This window comes from Mirounga angustirostris, unplaced genomic scaffold (assembly GCF_029215605.1).
Source record: "Mirounga angustirostris isolate CCGP_5_RB_7025 unplaced genomic scaffold, mMirAng1.0.hap1 SCAF_15, whole genome shotgun sequence".
Lineage (NCBI taxonomy): Eukaryota > Metazoa > Chordata > Mammalia > Carnivora > Phocidae > Mirounga > Mirounga angustirostris.
The window spans coordinates 44972089-44990795 of NW_026991723.1; the positions used below are offsets into that span (position 1 = coordinate 44972089).

The 18707-nt window shown below is 45.2% G+C and overlaps 1 protein-coding gene across 1 annotated transcript in view; it reads left to right on the forward strand.

The window, feature by feature from the left end:
- The window catches only part of ACER2 (alkaline ceramidase 2), a 31237-nt gene extending 13051 nt beyond the window's left edge, over positions 1–18186 (forward strand). The window contains exons 4-6 of the mRNA XM_045882475.3: positions 4728–4865; positions 9762–9899; positions 13756–18186. Coding sequence (XP_045738431.1) covers positions 4728–4865; positions 9762–9899; positions 13756–13942 — 463 coding nt within the window. The 3' untranslated portion in view covers positions 13943–18186. The remainder of the gene's footprint in view (positions 1–4727; positions 4866–9761; positions 9900–13755) is intronic.
- Positions 18187–18707: the final 521 nt, after the last annotated feature.

The window sequence follows — 18707 nt, forward strand, 5'->3', positions numbered from 1 at the left end:
GCCGCCCCTGTCTTTTTGATTTCTTGACAGGAGGGGTGAGGGAATGTTATGAGCAGGAGAAAAGAAAATGGGGCAATGGATGTAGTTATAAAGCTTACCAACTTTAATAATGAAACCGTACCGTGGGACAGAGAGGTGACCACTTGGGACTTTTTTTATTGCCGGCACCATTTCTCTGGGAAGACGTGACCACACTGTCTTCAGCTTGGAGAGAGTCCTTCGGAGCCCTGAGCACCACAGATGTCCATGTCCCTGGTTTTGGAGACTCCCTGGGTTTGAATCCTAGGTTCCCTGCTTACAAACGGTGTGGCTCGTCTTGACTCTTTCATTTTCTGTTTCGTCATTTGTCAAATTAGGTAAATAATCCTCTCGAGAGGATCCTGCAGCACACTGTAGAGTATCAGAAACATGGCGAGTGCTCAGAGTTCGCTTCCAGTACTGCCAATGACACATGGAGATTTCTGCCTGGCATTTCTGAGACGTGCGCGCGCACACACACACACTGAAGGGGAGAATGGGAATGGGAGATGCGAATGAAGATAAGGCATATGTTATGGGAAAGTAGCACACTATAAATAAGGATTTCAACTCTGTTCGTCCGCCTTCAACTTGCCAGTGACAAGGAGAACAAGACGACAAAACCCCTTTTTGTGGGCCTCACTGCCCCGGACGGGGACAGGTGCAGCTCTGAGTCCAAGTGGCAGCCAGAACAAAAACTTCATGTCAAAACAGGGATTTCTCTAGACCAGGGATCATGTGGTTTACCTATCCAAGTTAACATCTCTTTTTGTGATCTAGACTTTGCTGGAATATTTCTAAAAACACATTAAAGTAGTTCCAGTGTGAGATTTCTGGAGGAGGGGCAACAGAGCGTGGTGGCTAAGTGTATCAGACGGACATGGCTTTGGGTGATAGGGTTTGTTTTTTTTTTTTAAAAGCTCTGGTACCTCATTTAGCTCATCTGTAAACTGCAGATATTAAGGGTACCTTATGGGGTTGGAAATATAGGGGGAAATCCTAGAAGTTGTACAGTGTCTTGTGCAGAGTAAGGACTCAGTAAGGGCTAGCAGTTGTTAAGAATGGCTAATATGGATAAGTGTTTTGAAGAATGTCTAGAACAGCAGGGAAATTATTAAATTTTACCGTATAAATAGGAATAATTGGCAAGTCAAAAAAAAAAAAAAGCATTTTATCTTGCCTAGAATGTCCTAAGAATCATACACTCAGTTGTTGATGGTTAATAATTTCTAGACATTTTTGTTTTGAGAAAAAAAAAAACCCCAAGAACAAAGAACTATGATGGACTAATTATTTCCATTTCTTAAAGATTTATCCTGCTGTGATTTTTATGATTTTGCCCTCACTTTATAATCCAATTCAGGTTTTGAATCCTGAGTTACCAGGCTGGGGTCTGGCCATCCTGCTCTAGCTGGATGACTGGGGCCCAGGGCCTTAGACTCTCTGGGCCTTATCAGTTCCTTACTTAGAAAAGGACATGGGTGGACCTTCCGGGACCAGATGCTGTAATCCTGTGACTATCATGGGCTAGTTGTTCTACATAGGTTATGTTTTAGTCCTAAAGGGTGGTTTAAAGCAGTGGATCCTAACCAGGGTGTCCCTTGAGGGAAGTTTGTGGACAGGTTTTTGATGGTTATCATGAAGGAGGTTTTATCATCCATAAAAGCCATCTCACTTCGGAGGAGTAAAGGGGGCGTTACCAGGTATTTGCTATAGAAAAGGAGCACAGGGTCTGGCAGGGTTCAAACCTCTGCTCTAATGGGTGGCTAATGGTAACAGCAGTAGCAGCTTTGTTACGTTATGTTGATGGTGTTGGGCTGTTTTGATTAGGGGGAATTGAGGAGGATGGGGTGATCGGGGTTCCCTGACCTCATGTTCCAGTTTGAGCCCATAATGGGCTGGGAAGTGGAGAACACGACCAGAGACCAGGGGTTGCCTGGTGTCATGGATAAGACAACACTCTGTCAGAACCCTGCGCTCCTGGACATGGCCAGCTCTCTTGTCCCCAGGACCTCTGGTGACCCTGGGGTCGGCCGGTCTGGCTCTGTGACTTGTGTGGACTTCTTCGGGCTGAGGTTTTGTCTGCTCAGCCACCTTCCTGAAGCGCATTCCTCCACACCCTCTGGACTGACATGGGCGGCGTCTGCCTCTGTTCTCCTTAAAGCGAGTTTCTTCAGGCTTGCTGCCTTTGAACTGTTTGGTAATGCCCTCCGGAGCCTTTGGGGATTGCCACACCAGCCCCGTCAGGTTTTCCCTGAGAGCAGCTATTATTCACAATAACTTTTTTTTTTTAAAGATTTATTTGAGAGAGCGAGAGTGAGAGAGAGAGAGAGAGAGAGAGTACATGAGAGGGGGGAGGGTTAGGAGAAGCAGGCTCCCCGCCGAGCAGGGAGCCCGATGTGGGACTCAATCCCGGGACTCCAGGATCATGACCTGAGCCGAAGGCAGTCGCTTAACCAACTGTGCCACCCAGGCGCCCCACACAATAACATTATTTAAAATAGCACTTATTCTCACACAAAGGGAATGATAACAGTAATAGTGGATTTTTATTAGCACAGAACCATGTACCAGGCACCATGTTAAGTGCTTTGATGCTTATAGGAACACCATGGGGTAGGGGGTCTTCATTTTCATATGGGAAACGTGAGGCTTGGAGGGTTTCGGGACTTGACAAAAGGTCCCACAGCTACTGAGTGATGGAAGCAGCAAGTGAGCACACATCTGTCACCTGGAAGACCTGTGCTTACAACACTCTTGCCCTAACTCCCGAACCATTGAGCTAGAGAAGTAATGCAATTTGCAAGTTTTCTTTTTTCTTTCTTTTTTTTTTTTTTTAACTGTTCATCCAATCTAAAAAGGCTGAAAAGCCTTGGTACAGGTCATAGCACCTCAAAACCCAGTAAAGGAGTTATTGTGGGTCCCCAAGGGCCATTTGCATGATGGGGGTAGAAGAGGGGAGCTGCGGGCCGTCCACCTCGGGCTGGAGCAGGCAGGCTTTCCTCCAGTGGCAAGGGTTGCCAGCCAAGGCCAGGAGGAAAACAGTTCTCCTGAGGATTTGCTGCCTGGACCCTTTCCCGCATATGTATTTTTTCTCTGGTTGAAGCTCAGGGCTACACTTCCTGTTCATTCCAGTCAGAAAGTTGGCAGCTCGATCAATGATTTCCTGCACCTTGATGATAAATGGTTTTCCTCTTTAAGAGAGAAATTTGTATTTTGGAGATTTCAGTGTACTTTGATTTCTCTATAATGGAATTTCATTCAGATGAGTTTCCCAACTGTGACCTGTTCCGGGGATTTTGGCCAAGGTAAATTGTGCTAATGAGGAATAAAAGAAACTTCAGGAAAATCATGTGCTCCTAAATTTCAGTCATGGATGAGGCCTTGGGGATCATCTAGTCCAGCCTTTTCACTTTATAGATAAGGAAATGGAATCCCAGGGAGAGAAGAAGGAGCATGTCCAGGATCACGTCGCCACTTCTGACTCTTTCTCCTGAAAGTACATCCACTGAAGGGTGTGAGGATGGTATTTTTCTTGTTTCTTTTTTCTACAGATTTTATTTATTTGAGAGAGAGAGAGAGAGAAGGCGAGAGCGCGCACATGTTTGTGTGGCACGAGTGGGGGGAAGGGCAGAGGAGGAGGGAGAGGGGACAAGCAGGCTCCCTACTGAGCACGGAGCCTGATGTGGGGCTCCATCTCATGACCCTGAGATCCTGACCTGAGCTGAAATCAAGAGTTGGCTGCTTAACTGACTGAGCCACCCAGGTGCCCTGAGGATGGTATTTTTCTAAGATGGGTCATGTCAAAAACTTGTCAACACAAAATTCCAATGCACGCTAGTCTGAGTTGCTGGTAAATAGACAGTCTTAGAATTTATTCTTAAGGCTTTTAGCTGTATGTGCTAGACACAGATTTTTTTTTTTAAGATTTTATTTGACAGAGAGAGCACAAGCAAGGGAGGTGGCAGGTAGAGGGAGAAGGAGAAGCAGGCTCCCTGCTGAGCAGCGAGCAAGACGTGGGACTCTATCCCAGGACCCTGGGATCATGACCTGAGCCAAAGGCAGCCACTTAACTGACTGAGCCACCCAGGCACCCCAGATTTTTTCTTTTAAGCTAAGGAGCTTTGTGGTTTGTAAATGGTCCCTATTTTTCTTATAAAAGTCTTCCACGCTCACCTTGTAGAACAGGGGTTAGCAAGCTGGGTCCTGTGAGCCAGCTGGGTCCACTGCCTGTTTTTGCAAATCAAGTTTTATTGGTGTACAGCCACGCCCATTCCCTTACCGCTTGTCTACAGGGGCAGACTTAGGGAGCTGCGGAGGTCCTAGGACCTGCAAAACCCAAAGCATTTGCACTCTCACCCTTTACAGAAAAAGTTTGCTAGACCCTGCTGTAAAACATCTGAAAAAAGTATAGAAAAAAGTAACACTAAGAAAACAGTTATCCATATCTGACCCTCGGGGACTGAGATGGATTCTCATTTTACCATTCTCCTGGCTAAATGTTTGTCAAATTTCCGGTTATTGCCTAAGCATAAATTGCTAGAAGTAGAATTCCTGAGCCCGTGAGCGTGAGTGGGTTTGAGACTCCGGGTACTCGATGCACAACTCCTCAGCTCGCACACTCGTCTGCAGTTCCTGTACTTTGTCGGCATTCACCAAACAAACAAGAGCTCCTTGGCTAACAGTTCGGTTTGCTTTCATTGATTCAGGGGCAGGTTCAAGGCGGTGGTCTGTGTCCTTTCTGCCGTCACGACATGCCTGGCGTTTGTCAAGCCCGCCATCAACAACATCTCTCTGATGACCCTCGGGGTTCCTTGCACTGTGCTGCTCATTGCAGAGCTAAGAAGGTGGGTGCCTTCGTTTTTCCCGCCTGCCCCTTAGGCTGTCCCTGGGTTGGGAACACACCAGCTTCTGTTTTTTTTTTTTTTAAGATTTATTAGAGAGAGAGCACGAACAGGGAGAGGGGCAGAGAGAGAGGGAGAATCTCAGGCCGAATCCCCGCTGAGCGCAGAGCCCAACACGGGGCTTGATCCCACGATCCTGAGATCATGACCTGAGCTGAAACCAAGAGTCGGTTGCTTAACCGACTGAGCCACCCAGGCTCCCGGCTTGTTTTTTTTTTTTTTTACTGCCCTCAAGTGTGGAAGCGGAGTTTGACTCTTCACGTAGAGTTAGTTCCTGACTGTTGGATTGGAAGCACGTTTGATGGTTTGGCTCAAAATGTTAATGATCTCACTTCCAGAAAGAGGGGAGCGGCTGGTTAGTGGATGCAGTGCATCCCAGTGATCTGAAGCTAGCTTAGCAGGAACATCTCAAGGACCTGGTGAGTGCCTAGACCGGCCTGGGAGACTTAATTCTGTACAAAGAATAGATTTGTTCATATGAGAAGAAGAAGAAAAGTCCTAATGAGGCTATTGCATTCACACACAGAAGGAAAAACAAACGTCTCTATACAAGGCAACATTGACTCTAGGCATAATACTGTTGACTATGCTAGTCTCTCGGACACTTCGTTTCTTATTTGCAACCTATCCGGTAAAGCCTTTGCTATTTGCCTAAGGATTTTCCTTTGGAAAGTTCTATACTCAGGTTCAGGTTGATATCTAGAAACAGTTTAGCCTTGTGTGTACATGACTTCTTCTTTAACCCCAAAATACATGAGACCACCGCCCTTATTGTAGTACTCAGAAAATGCTTTTTCTTTGTACCCATCTTTAGCAGTGCATTTTAATTCCTGACTTTCTCATTGTTACGGACATGGTATTCAACTGAAGTCTCAGATCTCTCTTCCTTTGTGTGAGAGTTGCCGCTGTGTGTAGTGTGTGGACAGCTTTCTCTCAGTCTTTGTTTTGAGAGGAGATACATGGTTCTTCCCACTGCTTTGCCTCTGGGGGCTGCTTACAATGTCGGCCAGACCAGGCAGGGTCAAAGGTGATTGAAGAAGTATTTAAAAATACTGGTTGACAGATGAAGGATGCTGTCCGGTCTTGTCTTGTTGGCTTTCCTCAGTAGCCTTGAAGGAGTGGAAAAATAAGAGGCTGGTTTCAGAACGCTAATAGGATTTTGAAGCTCTTTGGAAAACACACAAAGTGCCAATAAAGAGATCTGAAATGAATTTGTAATAGTCCAGCGGTACTGGCTTATATTTGGCCTGAATTGAATAGAATGTGCAGAACCTAGGTATGTTTCTGGAGAATTCATTGCAGTCTAGTTCATTTTAACTCTTGATACTATGTTTTAGCCGAAAATTTTGTTAGAAAGTAGCTTAAGGAAAGGGAAAATATTTTTAACTCCTATTTAAACAAGAACAAATGAAGGAAGACAGTGGCTAGGGCAGATTGCGGTTTAAATAAATTCTGCTTCAAGAGTATGACCTTTAAGCAGGGAAACATTTTCCTTTTTTTTTATTTTTTAAGATTTTATTTATTTAAGAGAGAGAAAGCACACAAGCAGCGGGGAGGGGCAGAGGGAGAAGCAGACTCCCCGCTGAGCTGGGAGCCCAGCGCAGGACTTGAGCCCAGCACCCTGGGATCATGACCTGGGATCATGACCTCCATTGCTCAAAGCACCATTTACCCATTTGCTCAAAGCAGAGCAGAAGCCTGCTCCCTCTTTCTTCCCTGAACATCCCATCTCATCACTTTCATTTTTCCATTAGTTGACATTAAAATTGACATCAAGTTCAATATCCTCAATATGGCCCCTATGTGCCTCTAATAGTCTCTTTTTTTAGCTGACCTTGCAATTAGGATGAAGTTCAAAATCCTAACATGGCCCCCACCTGCTGATCTGGCCTGCACGAAGCTCCCCCCTTACATTCTGTCCTCTAGCTGTTCTGACCTTCCCTATCCCCCAGGTCCTTGTTCATGCTGTCCCATCCTCTGACTCTCCTGCTTGGCTTACTTCTGGCTCATCGTTGACTCACCTGTTTGGCTCAATTGTTCATAGCACCACCAACTTCTTTCTGGCACCCTTCCCAAATGTAATTAAATTATTCGTGCTGGTTTTTTGTTTAGTGTCTGTCCCTTCTCTTGATGTAGACTCCATGGACAGGAACAAGGCCCCTATGTTCACTACTGTGTCCCAGTTCCCCCCGAGTCCCAACAAGGAGAGAGAAGATGGTTGTTGGCCTGCCTTGATAAAATTCCCAGACAGGGGATGCCCTTACTGCTCTTTGCATTTCCTTCCAGGACCTTCCCTGCTGACATTAGCGATAATCTGTAATGTAGCAGCTCAATATTTCTCGTCCATCCTCCCTCTGCTCAAAGGAGCTAGGGAAGCTTTCTGTTTCTCATTAGCCTTGTTGCTAGAGCTTGTTTCTAGTTTTTTATTTTCATTGTCCTTTCTGAACTTTCTCTCAGACCATGTGGCAACAACATTTTATTTGGGATTATAAGCAGACATTTACTGAAATTTGTGTTGTCATATTATGAAGTGACTCAGCTGCATTTAATATATTTTAAAGTAGGTGCTTCCCCCCCCCCCCCCCGATTATAGGAGTGAGTCTGTTAAGGACAACTTTGAGAATACAACAAAGGGTTAAGAAGAGGAGAACAGATAGCAGCTCAGATTTTTTTTATCCTATAATAGGATCCTGTTGTATATATCACTTTTGATCTGCTTTTTTCATTTAATCTCACGTTGATATTTTGGTAGGAGCCCTAAAAAGTGTGAATAAAACCCAAAGGAGCCCAGGTATGGGCAAGACCCAGGTGCAGATAGGCCTGGTCAGCAGCAGGTAGCAGGCCCTGTCCCTCTAGCAACAGAGGAAAGGACAGTACCAGGCCTCCGTGAGACCCTGACTTTGCAGGGCTTTCCCCCCACGTGACTCATCCCTGGCAAGAGAGACAGAATGCCACTCAACACAAGCTCTGTCTCTCCAGCATGCTGTGTTCTGGGGTGTTCCTTAAGCCAAGGTTTCTAGGTTGAATTGAGTGTACATGGGTTCTCTTGTACCAAATTGTCTATAGTTGTTGACACTTGTTTTTGTCTGTTTTCATTTTATCTTTTAAAATAGCAAGGCAAGAGCCCTTTTCATTTTGCCTTTCACAGTGCCTAGCATGCATTCAGAGAATTTGGTACCCAATCAACGTGGGTACTGTTTAAAAAAAAAAAAAAATCTGGGAAAAAATGTGCTCCTTAGATCACTGGCATCCAGTTAACATTTTCCTTTACTTCCTTGTTTTATTTATTCATTCAGCTAGCATTTATTTCATGCCTCTTCTGGGTCATACACTGTCTATACTTGGTGAAAAGCAGGTAGAGTTCTTACTCTCGCTGAGCTTACTGTCTACTCGGATATTAGACCTTCCACAAATAATTACACCAGTGAAGACAGTGTCAGTTTGTGTTGAGTGTTAGGAAGGAAAATGGCAGGCACTCCCAGGGCGGACGACGTAGTAGGGGTGGGGGCTGTCAGAGAAAGTCTATTTGAGAAGGCGCCCTGGAAGCTGAGACCTGAGGAGGCAGAGAAAGTGGAGCTGAGAGGGAGGAGGAGCCTCTGTGAGGGCGAGCCATTCAACAGAGCTAAGTAGGAATTTAGTGTCTCCAGTCCTGGGCCGCTGTTGTTTCAAAAAGTTTTTTTCAAGGACTACATTTAGCTCTCCTCCAAAAGGGTATTTGTTTTTTTGAGTAGGCCTTTCTGAACCTTCTGCGCATCCTGGTTTCGCTGATGCCTCCTCAGGCGGCTGGGAAAGGTACCAACCAGTCAGGTTTCTGACACGTGTACAACAAATATGAACAAATAGCTGTGGCCCCTTCTCGGGGGCAGATGTTACGTTGGACTCTGGGTCCCGAGAGCGAGCTTGACTGACCTGGGAGTGGTCCGTGGAGGGAAGGAGACCCTGAGGGAGGGAGGGCCGGGAAGGACCCTCAGCCACCAGCTACCTCTGGGCCTTCCCCGCCTAGGACTGGAAGTCACCCCCTCCCCCCTTTATGAACGATTCAGGAACAAGGAAAGGAAATGGCAATGGAAATTTCTCTGGGCTGTTAACTGAAAAACATTTTGTCCCGGCATATGTGGGAGCTCTTTCTTTCATTCACGGGAATGAATGTGGGAGCCTTCTGTATGTCCCCTCCTGTTCCAGGGGAAGACCAACCGTCAACAAGGAAAACATGGAGGATGCTAGAGGGGTTATAATCCCTACAGAGAAATTAGAGAAGAAGGAAATGGTGGGGGGAGCGTCACTTAGGGGGTGGAGACCCATGGTGCAATTGTTAACAGTGGTCAGGAAAGGGTTTACTGAGGGACATTTGAGTAGAGATTCGGGAGTCAGTAAACCAGGTGGTTATGCGAGGAAGAGCATTCCAGGTGGCAGGAATAGCCAGTGCTAAGGTCTGGGGAACTTGATGGGGCTATTTGAGGAGCGCAGGGATCCTTGGGGGGCGGGGAGTTGATGAGCAGAGGCAGCGAGGGGCAGAGTATGTAGGAGAACAGGAGTTCATCATGGACATGTTAAATTTAGGTCTGTGTTACACATGGGTGGATATGTCCAGAAGGTAGCTGCGTATGTGAGTCTCGAGTCAGGGAGAGGCCTGGGTGAGAACACGGCTTTGGGAGTCATCTGTGTATGTACGTATGGTATCTACATTCACAGGCTTGTGGGGTGACAGGATGTTGGGTGGGACCTCCAGGGCCGAGGGGCTGGGGGTCTGGGGTGGGGCGGTGTGAGGAGCCAGAAGGGGCCAGCAAGGTGGGTGACAACCCAGACTGAGGGTGACTTGCTTTCTGGATCCCTGTGTAGGTGTGACAACGTGCGTGTCTTCAAGCTGGGCCTTTTCTCGGGCCTCTGGTGGACCCTGGCGCTCTTCTGCTGGATCAGTGACCGAGCCTTCTGTGAGCTGCTTTCGTCCTTCCACTTTCCCTACCTGCACTGTGTATGGTAAGCCCCGGCCACCGGACAGGGGTCTGCACCGCGTATGGTAAGCCCCGGCCACCGCACAGGGGTCCGTACCTGCTGTTCTTTTCCCTGCACGGTGCGGCGGGTGTGCAAGAGGATGGAGCACGGCCTGGGTGCACCTCTCTCCTCACAGAGATGGTCAGACCTTCCGGAAGCAATGGAAGGTATTGTCAAACACAGCATCCGCTCCAGGGAGCAGGCTCAGCCGGAACAAAAAGACCTGTTGTGTGTGCCTCGAGTCTGCGGTCTCTTACCTCTAGCTCCATTACTAAAGCATAAAGGAGCTTGAAAACCAAGTCCGTAACCTGAGCTCTAGTTAGATCGCCCAGGGTCGGGTGGGGGTGGGGAAAGCTTGGGACAGAGGTGATGTGGGGACTGGGATGCCCAAGTGACCAGGTGAAGGCATCACAGGCCAACTGGGGACAGTCTCACCCATTCACTTTACAGGTAGGGACAGATGCCCAGAGAAGGGAATTCATTGTTCAGGATCACTCCCCTGGGAGTTGAGTCATTGGAAACTGGAGCAGCTATGCGTTGGCATGCTCAGGATACGCGGTTAAAGAAAAAAAAAAAAAAGCAGTTTATTAAACAGCATGCAGACTCCTATAGTCAGAACGCCAAGGAGGAAGTCGAGTGGTTTTTTCCTATGAACTGCTTCAGCACCCAACCCAGAGCCCTGTTTCCCTGTCCCCCAGAACTTCTGATTGCAAAAGAGAACAGGGACCTAGGGAAGTCTGCTTTAGACTGTCCCTTGTAAATTGAGAGCCCCCAGGGAGAATTATAGTGGTAAGGAGCTGGGAAAACTTTATTAGATCCAAGATTCAGAAGTTTGACTTCTATCAGGAGATGCCTAAAACTCTAGGGTTTGAAAGAACTCGTGTGAATTTCCTTGAACATGGGAACTTGTATAGATCTAGCATGAGACCCGACTTGCTCTCAGTTTAAGGCCTGGGGACTCCCAGGACTGTTTGCAAAAGACAGAACAAAGGAAAACAGCACAAACTGGAGATTCCAGTCTGAGGGTCCTTTTCCTGGTATTTTTTTAGGTTCAACCTCGACTCACACTAGTGGATTTATGCACTGTAAATTTGAGTTATAATGGAGATAATAAAATGCAGATTTTAAGTGTACACTTTGATGAGTTTTGATAAATGTATACACATGTGTAAATATGACCTCATTCAAGGTAAAGTACATATTTTTATCAATCTAAGTATCTTGGTAACGTTAGCTATTTAAGCAAAATTCAAAAATTAGATTGTAATAACTTTGGCTCAGACTTGAATTTGTTTCTAGGTTTGGTGTACTTCCTGCTTTTTCTTTTTTTTTTTTTTTAAAGATTTTATTTATTTATTTGACAGAGAGAGACACAGCGAGAGAGGGAACACAAGCAAGGGGAGTGGGAGAGGGAGAAGCAGGCTTCCTGCAGAGGAGGGAGCCCGATGCGGGGCTCGATCCCAGAATCCTGGGATCATGACCTAAGCCGAAGGCAGACGCTTAACGACTGAGCCACCCAGGCGCCCCGTACTTCCTGCTTTTTCAAAGTTGAACCGTATTTTGGTCCCAGTTATGGCATTTTAAGAACAAATTTAAACAGAAGTATAAAGGGGCTCTCATAATTCTGTCCACCAAAGAGTGGTAACAATTGTTCACAGCCTGAGGTTAATCCTTCCGGATTTTAAGATTTTTAAGTAATTACTGTACCTAACGTGGTGTTTCAACCCCGAGATCAAGAGTCCCACATTCCACTGACTCAGCCAGCCAGGTGCCCCTCCTTCCAGATTTTTTAAAAAAGATTATTAGAGACGCACAAGCGAGCACGGGTGAGTGAGCATGGGAGGGTAGGGCAGAGGGAGAGAGAAACTTAAGCTGACTCCATGCTCAGTGCAGAGCCCAACATGGGGCTCAATCTCACAACCCTGAGATCATGACCTGAGCCAAAAACAAGAGTTGGCCGCCTAACTGACTACTCCACCCATGCACCCACCTTCCAGATTTTTCATGTCTATTTCTCTAATGCTACTTTTTAAAAACAAAGATTGTATCACCTATAGAATGATACTATGTGTTTTGTTTTGCTCTTTCTTCATACAGGGAATACTAGATTGTGGACCACTTTCCTTACCAATGCATACATATTATCTTCCATTTTTTTGTGTCCAATTAATATTTCACATTATGGATGCTTTAGAATTTAGCCAACCTCTCTATTAATAATTAGGTTATTTGTTCATGCCTAAACATTTCCTTAGGTTAAATTTTATATATCTATAGATTATATCTGTATCTATAGATACAGGTACATACATAGATCTATATCTCCAAAGTATTAATGCACACTTTTTATTAAAGTCTGTAAGATAATGCCTTTTACCCATACTTTTATATACTAGATATTAACTCTTAAATCTTGTTAACCTGATTAAAAATATTTTTATGTTTTTGTAAAAAATTATTATTGTTGAGCATCTTTTCCAGTGTAAGTTCACTGTGCACATTTCTTCGGTTGAAAGGTACCTTTTCATTTGTCTTCCCTGTGCAGTGTTTCCATTTTTAAAAATTTATATCTAGCACCTGGTGTCTGGCACGGAGTAACCAGTCATTACTGTCCAATAACTGTATGTATTATGCAAATTTGCATCATTTTCAAGAGTATGGAGAATACTACATTGAGCCCTCCTGGAGGCAACGTCCAGCTTCAGTATTTATCAGCCTGAGGCCAATGTCAGTCATGCCATCTTTACCCACGGCCTGCCCCCCACCCTGATTGTTTTAAAGGGCATTCCGTGAAATGATTTTTTTGAGAGTTCTCTGGAATGTAGGGATTTTATTTTATTTTTTTGAGAGAGAGCACATGTGTGCGAGGGGGGTGGGCAGAGAGAGAGGGAGAGGGAGAGAATCCTAAGCGGGGTCCATGCTCAGTGCAGAGCCCAACAAAGGGCTGGATCTCAGGATCCTCAGATCATGACCTGAGCGGAAATCAAGAGTTGGCTGCTTAACCGACTGAGCCACCCAGGTGCCCCAGAATATAGGGATTTTAACTCCTTGGTCATATGGTACAAATATCTCACCCCCCCCCACCCTGTTTCCCATTTGTCTTTCAGTATATGATGGTATTTTTGTGCCCTATTGGTTTTCAACAGTCATGTTCTCCCATTGTCAGTCTCTTCCTAAAGGGTTTCTGGACTTTTCAGTATCAGAAAGGCCTCCCCTACCACAGTTCATAAAAATATAGTCAAAGAAAATATTTTAAAAATAGGTTTTTGATCTTTAGCTCATCTGGAATTCAATTTCAATCTAGAGTAGAGGGAAGGGTTACCTGCTTTTAAATGGTCGCTTGCTTGATAAAAGATTCATGTTAAAACTTTTTACAGACACAGTAAAAGTTTCCCTACTAAACTGTAAAAGCAATTTAGTATAAAAGGATAATAAAAGGCATAAGCTATGTATAAAAACTGTTGGAGGAAGAAGGCGGATCTTATCAGATGTTCTCAGTTGGTTCCATCTTCTTAGCACCTATTTTAAATCCTTGGGCCTCGGTCTTCAGGGTTGAGCCCCAAAGGCATTTGCATGTTTGCTCCTGTTACCACGTGGAATATTTCAGAACTTTCTAAAACAGGCCGCGTTTGCTCCAGATTTATCGTTCTCCTGCTATTCCGGGGCTTGTTGGTTACCTTAACCCTTCCTGGTTGGAAGGGGCGCTGTGCAGTCCTTCCCTTCAGGGAAGGGGGGAAGAGGGGGGAGGGGCGAGAGGGCGGGAGGGGAGGGGCAGGCTCGCCGGAAGGCGGCTATCTTTGTTTGCCCCTGCTGGGTGCTCACCTCCTGTGTCCTTTTGCAGGCACATCCTCATCTGCCTTGCTGCCTACCTGGGCTGTGTGTGCTTTGCCTACTTTGATGCTGCGTCCGAGATCCCCGAGCAGGGCCCTGTCATCAAGTTCTGGCCCAGCGAGAAATGGGCCTTCATCGGCGTCCCCTACGTGTCCCTCCTGTGTGCCAGCAAGAAATCACCGGTCAAGATCACGTGATGGCAAGGCAGTGGCTGGCTTCTCTGCTTGTTTTCCCTCCTGCACTGGGCTTCGCTTGCCGGCAAAGACAGCCGGTGGTTTGTAGAGTTGGGGGTAGGGTCTGTCTTCTTAGTGTTCTGTTCCCTTGAGCTCTGACTAGCGTGTCTGTGGCCCACCAGGACTGAGGAGGAGGGTCTGCCCCGTTCCCGAAGATGGAAAGTGCAGAGCTGAGGGCCACCAGGTAGATCTTCTCAGTGTCCCTTCCAGATGCAATGACTGGTTGGGCTGTATCCTTTGGGATGGCAGAGCAGTCCCTTGGGGGAGCCTCATTTCCCAGGAGGAGTTTGCTGCAGACCGCACCGTTCCCATGGGCTCTCAGAGCGGACGCTCCTGCTGACGGACTCTGACAGGCAAGACAGGCTGACTGATGGAAGATGCCAGGGATTTTCATTTGGGAAAACAGTCCTAAAATAAAAGCAAGCCAATGAAACCCACACAGGACTTGTGGCTGAGGAGGCTACTGGTCCACTCGGAGAATCTCAGTAACTGGATTTTACATGTGCTTGTGAATCCTTTCTCTACTACCTCTGCTGAGAGACGGGGACTTCAGAGGAGGGTGAAGCTGACGGAAAAACCCTCTGTGCCAAAAGCTACACTCCACTTTAAGCCATTCTTGAAGATGAGCACAATTCCTAAATGTTGACGTTGTTGCCCCCCCCCCCCCCCAGCCCAGTGGCCTCCAACACACCGAGAAGAATAGGTGTGTCTGAGCCCTCTGCACACAGACCCCGCTCCTTGCTGCTGAGCTCTGTAAGGTCAAGGCCTTGGGATGGTCCGGGTGGGGATCCTAGTTTAACATCTGGAGCCAACACGAAGTTCTGGAAACTTCTGCTGATGGGAAGCCTTCTATTCTGGAAGTCCAGTATTTCCTGTGGGAGTCGTACTCTGTAGTCTCACAGTACAAGGTGCTTCCTGCAGTTTCTCTGAGCATCTAACAACTGCTTCTTTCGAGGACCGAGGGGACTACATGCTGGCTCTTGGGGTTGCTGGTGCAGCGGGCAAATCTGTTGCCTTCGGAGTTCTTCCTCAGCTCAAATGACACTGGCTACCACTAACCTCTTCACTAGGCTGAATGAAGACTCCAGAATGGTCATCACGGTGTGTGGGGGGAATACAGGGCCTCAGGGATACTCACTGAAGCTCCGACATCTCCTGCCTTGCAGCATTCCATTGTGAAAGAGAGCAGGATGGAGGTGTCCTTGTGAGGACAGGAGTCGTGTCACCAAGGACCGAAGAGTTGGGCAGTACCAGTCAGTGGCATGTCTGGGAACTCTTGCTTTAATTAGAATTTTGTACAGGATCTAAGGTGAAAAGTCCAATAAGGAGCAATGAACCAAGAGTTTAAAAATGAATGACATTGTTCTCCTCCTGTGGTTTTCAAGTTATTTTTAGCAGAACCCTATTTACACTAAGAAATCTTGATGGAACCCAAATGTGAGAAATGTGTTATATCCGTTTATTTGAAGGTTAAACTTACCTATTTCCCTAATACCATGCAGTGAAAATGCAAGTTAAATTGTGGTTTCCATGGTAAAAAATTTGGTGTCGAAGAAGTGTACCTGTTTATTATGGTTTAAAAATATACTTTGAAAAAAGGTATTTATGTATTTGTGGGGTTCTGATGCACCTCTGAGACCTAGGTGGTTCCATCTGAGAGTTTTAAAACTGTGGTCTCTAGTTTTTGTTTTTGTTTTTTTTAAAGATTTTATTTATTTGAGAGAGAGGGAACACAAGCAGGGGGAGTGAGAGAGAGAAGCAGGCTTCCTGCTGAGCAGGGAGCCCGATGTGGGGCTCGATCCCAGGACCCTGGGATCATGACCTGAGCCGAAGGCAGACGCTTAACGACTGAGCCACCCAGGTGCCCCGGTCTCTAGAATTTTTTAAAGGGAAATAGCAGTCCTCGTTTCAGATTAGTTTTACCAGGCATGGATTCTGGGCTCATCCATTCTGCAGTATAAAAATGCTCCAAAGTAGGGGGAAGCTTTGATGTACTTCAGGCCCAGCTGTCTTAGTGTGGAAGCGTGGATGAGGAGAGGCAGGGGTGTGGGAAGTGTTTGTGTTATATGTGAGGTTTAATTTCGGTCTTGAGAGTTCCTCAGTGATGGGAACATTACAGTTAAGGAGGGACTGTGTCTCCCTATCAGGTAAAGGGGTGGGTCCCTGAGGAACATCACCTCCAGCTCTCAACTCTCTGACCTTGCTCTTCTGGAAGTTTCTGAGTGTCCTTTGGAAATCGGGATACAACATGACTGCTGGAAGTAAGGAAATCAGTGCCCCAACTCACAGAGCTGTTTCCATCCATTTTCTACAAGACAAATGACTTAGTTCAGATGTCAGAAGGGATGTTTTTGCTGTTAAAAAAACCCCCAAAAAACCCCTCCCCCCCAAAACAGAAGGCCCTTCTAGAGATTGGTTTTAATGAGCTGAGGGCTGATAAAGAAGTATGGAATGGGTATATTTGAGGACAAAAACAGAACTCTTGAACAAAAATCACTCTAGCTTGATAGCGTGAAGATGGTAAATCGAGAAAGTAGGAGTTGAACAGTCTTATTTGAAGTTAGACTTATAGCATATTTATATTTACATTTATATTTATGATGCTTTTCTAGCACTAAACACTCTTGAAAGAAAATTAGAAAACTACAGGAAAGTTGAAGAGAAAAAAAGTCTGTATTTCTATTGTCCAAGGACAATCATTAATATTTTGGTATTTTGGTGTATTTTCTTCTCATCTTCCCCCTTTCTCCCACCGTAGAGTTGTAAATAGCGGTCTTTTAGAGTGGACAGTTCATCCGATAGCTTGAATGGAATTTAAATGCCAGTTGTGTATTTTTCAGGAGGAGCAGCTTTTGGGATATACACCGGTTAGCTATACACTTGAGAGCTCATCACTGGATTCTGACTTACTGCTGAGTCTTCTTTTTAAATTGAGCCTGACATGAATGGGTCCTAAGAAATAATGAACTGAATTCTACTTTTCGAGAGGCCTCTGCTCTTGGATTGACAGGTCATGGGAAACCGCTGTTAAAAATAGGGCTCCACAGGTTTTTGGATTTAAAAAAAGTGACTAGATTAATTGATGTGCAATCAAGAATCTTTGTTTTTTCCCCTAATAATGCAGGGACATGGAGATTTGATGTTTGGGAATTAGTCACAGTGAGTAGCTGCCATGACCTATCACAGTTTTGTTCTGCTTAGATAGAATTTGCAAGATCAAGAACTGGCAGGAATTGGATCTAAGATATTAAACATTATCATCCTAGTTACCAAACAATCATTTAAGTCAGTGATTCTTATTTTACAGTGTTTAATTGAATCTTGATTTTTAGAAAAAAATCTTTTCTCTTTATGATTATGATTATATTGTTAGCACTTCAGTGAATATATTTAAGGTGTATGGGGAAAAGATACCTGACTCTATTTGGTAACAGGCTACATTTTGGGGGAAACTAGCCCTGTCCTTCGGATGAGTGCCTAAAATGTTATTTCTGGACCCAAGATGTTCTGTTGGGGGATCTAAGCTTGATGGTCATCAAGCACAGACTTTCTGAAAAATACCGTAACTTGTTCTTTTTATTGGATTTCTCAGGTGTTTTAAAACTTCTCACCAGTTCGTCACGCTTATGTGAGCCAGCACAATGTTGGAGGCTCTGAGAATGGGATGGAGTCTCCTTGGCTCTTCATCCCTGGGGGCTGACACGCAACCATCTCTGGGGGGCGGGGGAGGGCTGAAGCTTGTCCAATGAGCCCCCCCTCTCCTAGCTCCTTTTCCCCAAATGAGCTTGGAACCTTTCATTGCCAGCTCTTTGCCTGGGTGCTACCATTCCAGCTGGCTAAAGAGAATTGGCAGGCCAGATTGGGGTTCTCAATGGATTTTAAGGACATTCTCCTACAGATTAAAAAAAAAAAAAAAGACTAATTGTTTGGTTTCTTTCTCTCTGTTAAACCAGATTGAAGACTATTTTATAATCACAGTATGTAATCAGAGCATATATAATATTTTCAGATATCTCTCGTTTTGTACTTTATACAGTTGTGTGGTATAAGGGTGTTGTGCTCACTGGTTGTGGTAGCATTTAGTCTCCATTGCTTTGGGAGTGATTTGAAACCTTTTGAAATGGAGCTTTTGCACTTTATGCTATTTTTGTGAGCTGTGACGGTTATATTCGATATTAAAGCCAGCTGTAAGTGGCATTTTCTGTGAATATGTAATGTTTGTGTTTCTTTCCAAAATGATTTCTGAAATATCTGAAAATGAAAAATGCAGTTAATGGATTGTCAAGCAAAGCACATTTCCCCAAGTTAGTTAATGAATTTGGGTATCGTCATTACTAAACATACTTTCGATTAGCGTAATTGTTTTTTCTCAGAGCTTTGAAATTAACATGCCTAGTATTTCCGGTATGAAGTGCCCAAATGCGTAGTGAATTTCTTTAGCAGGAAAATTCTGTATGTACCTGTTTTTAATTCCCTATGACCATTTTTTTATTATTAAAGATTTCATGGGCCATATTTAAAAGAACAGTGTGACCGTCAGAAGAGAGACTGGGTCAGCATTATCAGCATCATTACAGTGGGTTTTTTAGACTTTTTTTCCTGGCCTGGGTGAAGGGATAAGGGGATAAGGAGTGGCCACATAGACTTTTGACAATCTGGTGGGATAGGAGTCTTCTCCCTAGGAAAATGACTAACCCTATAATCTTCTGGGAATTCAGGTGTCCCTAGA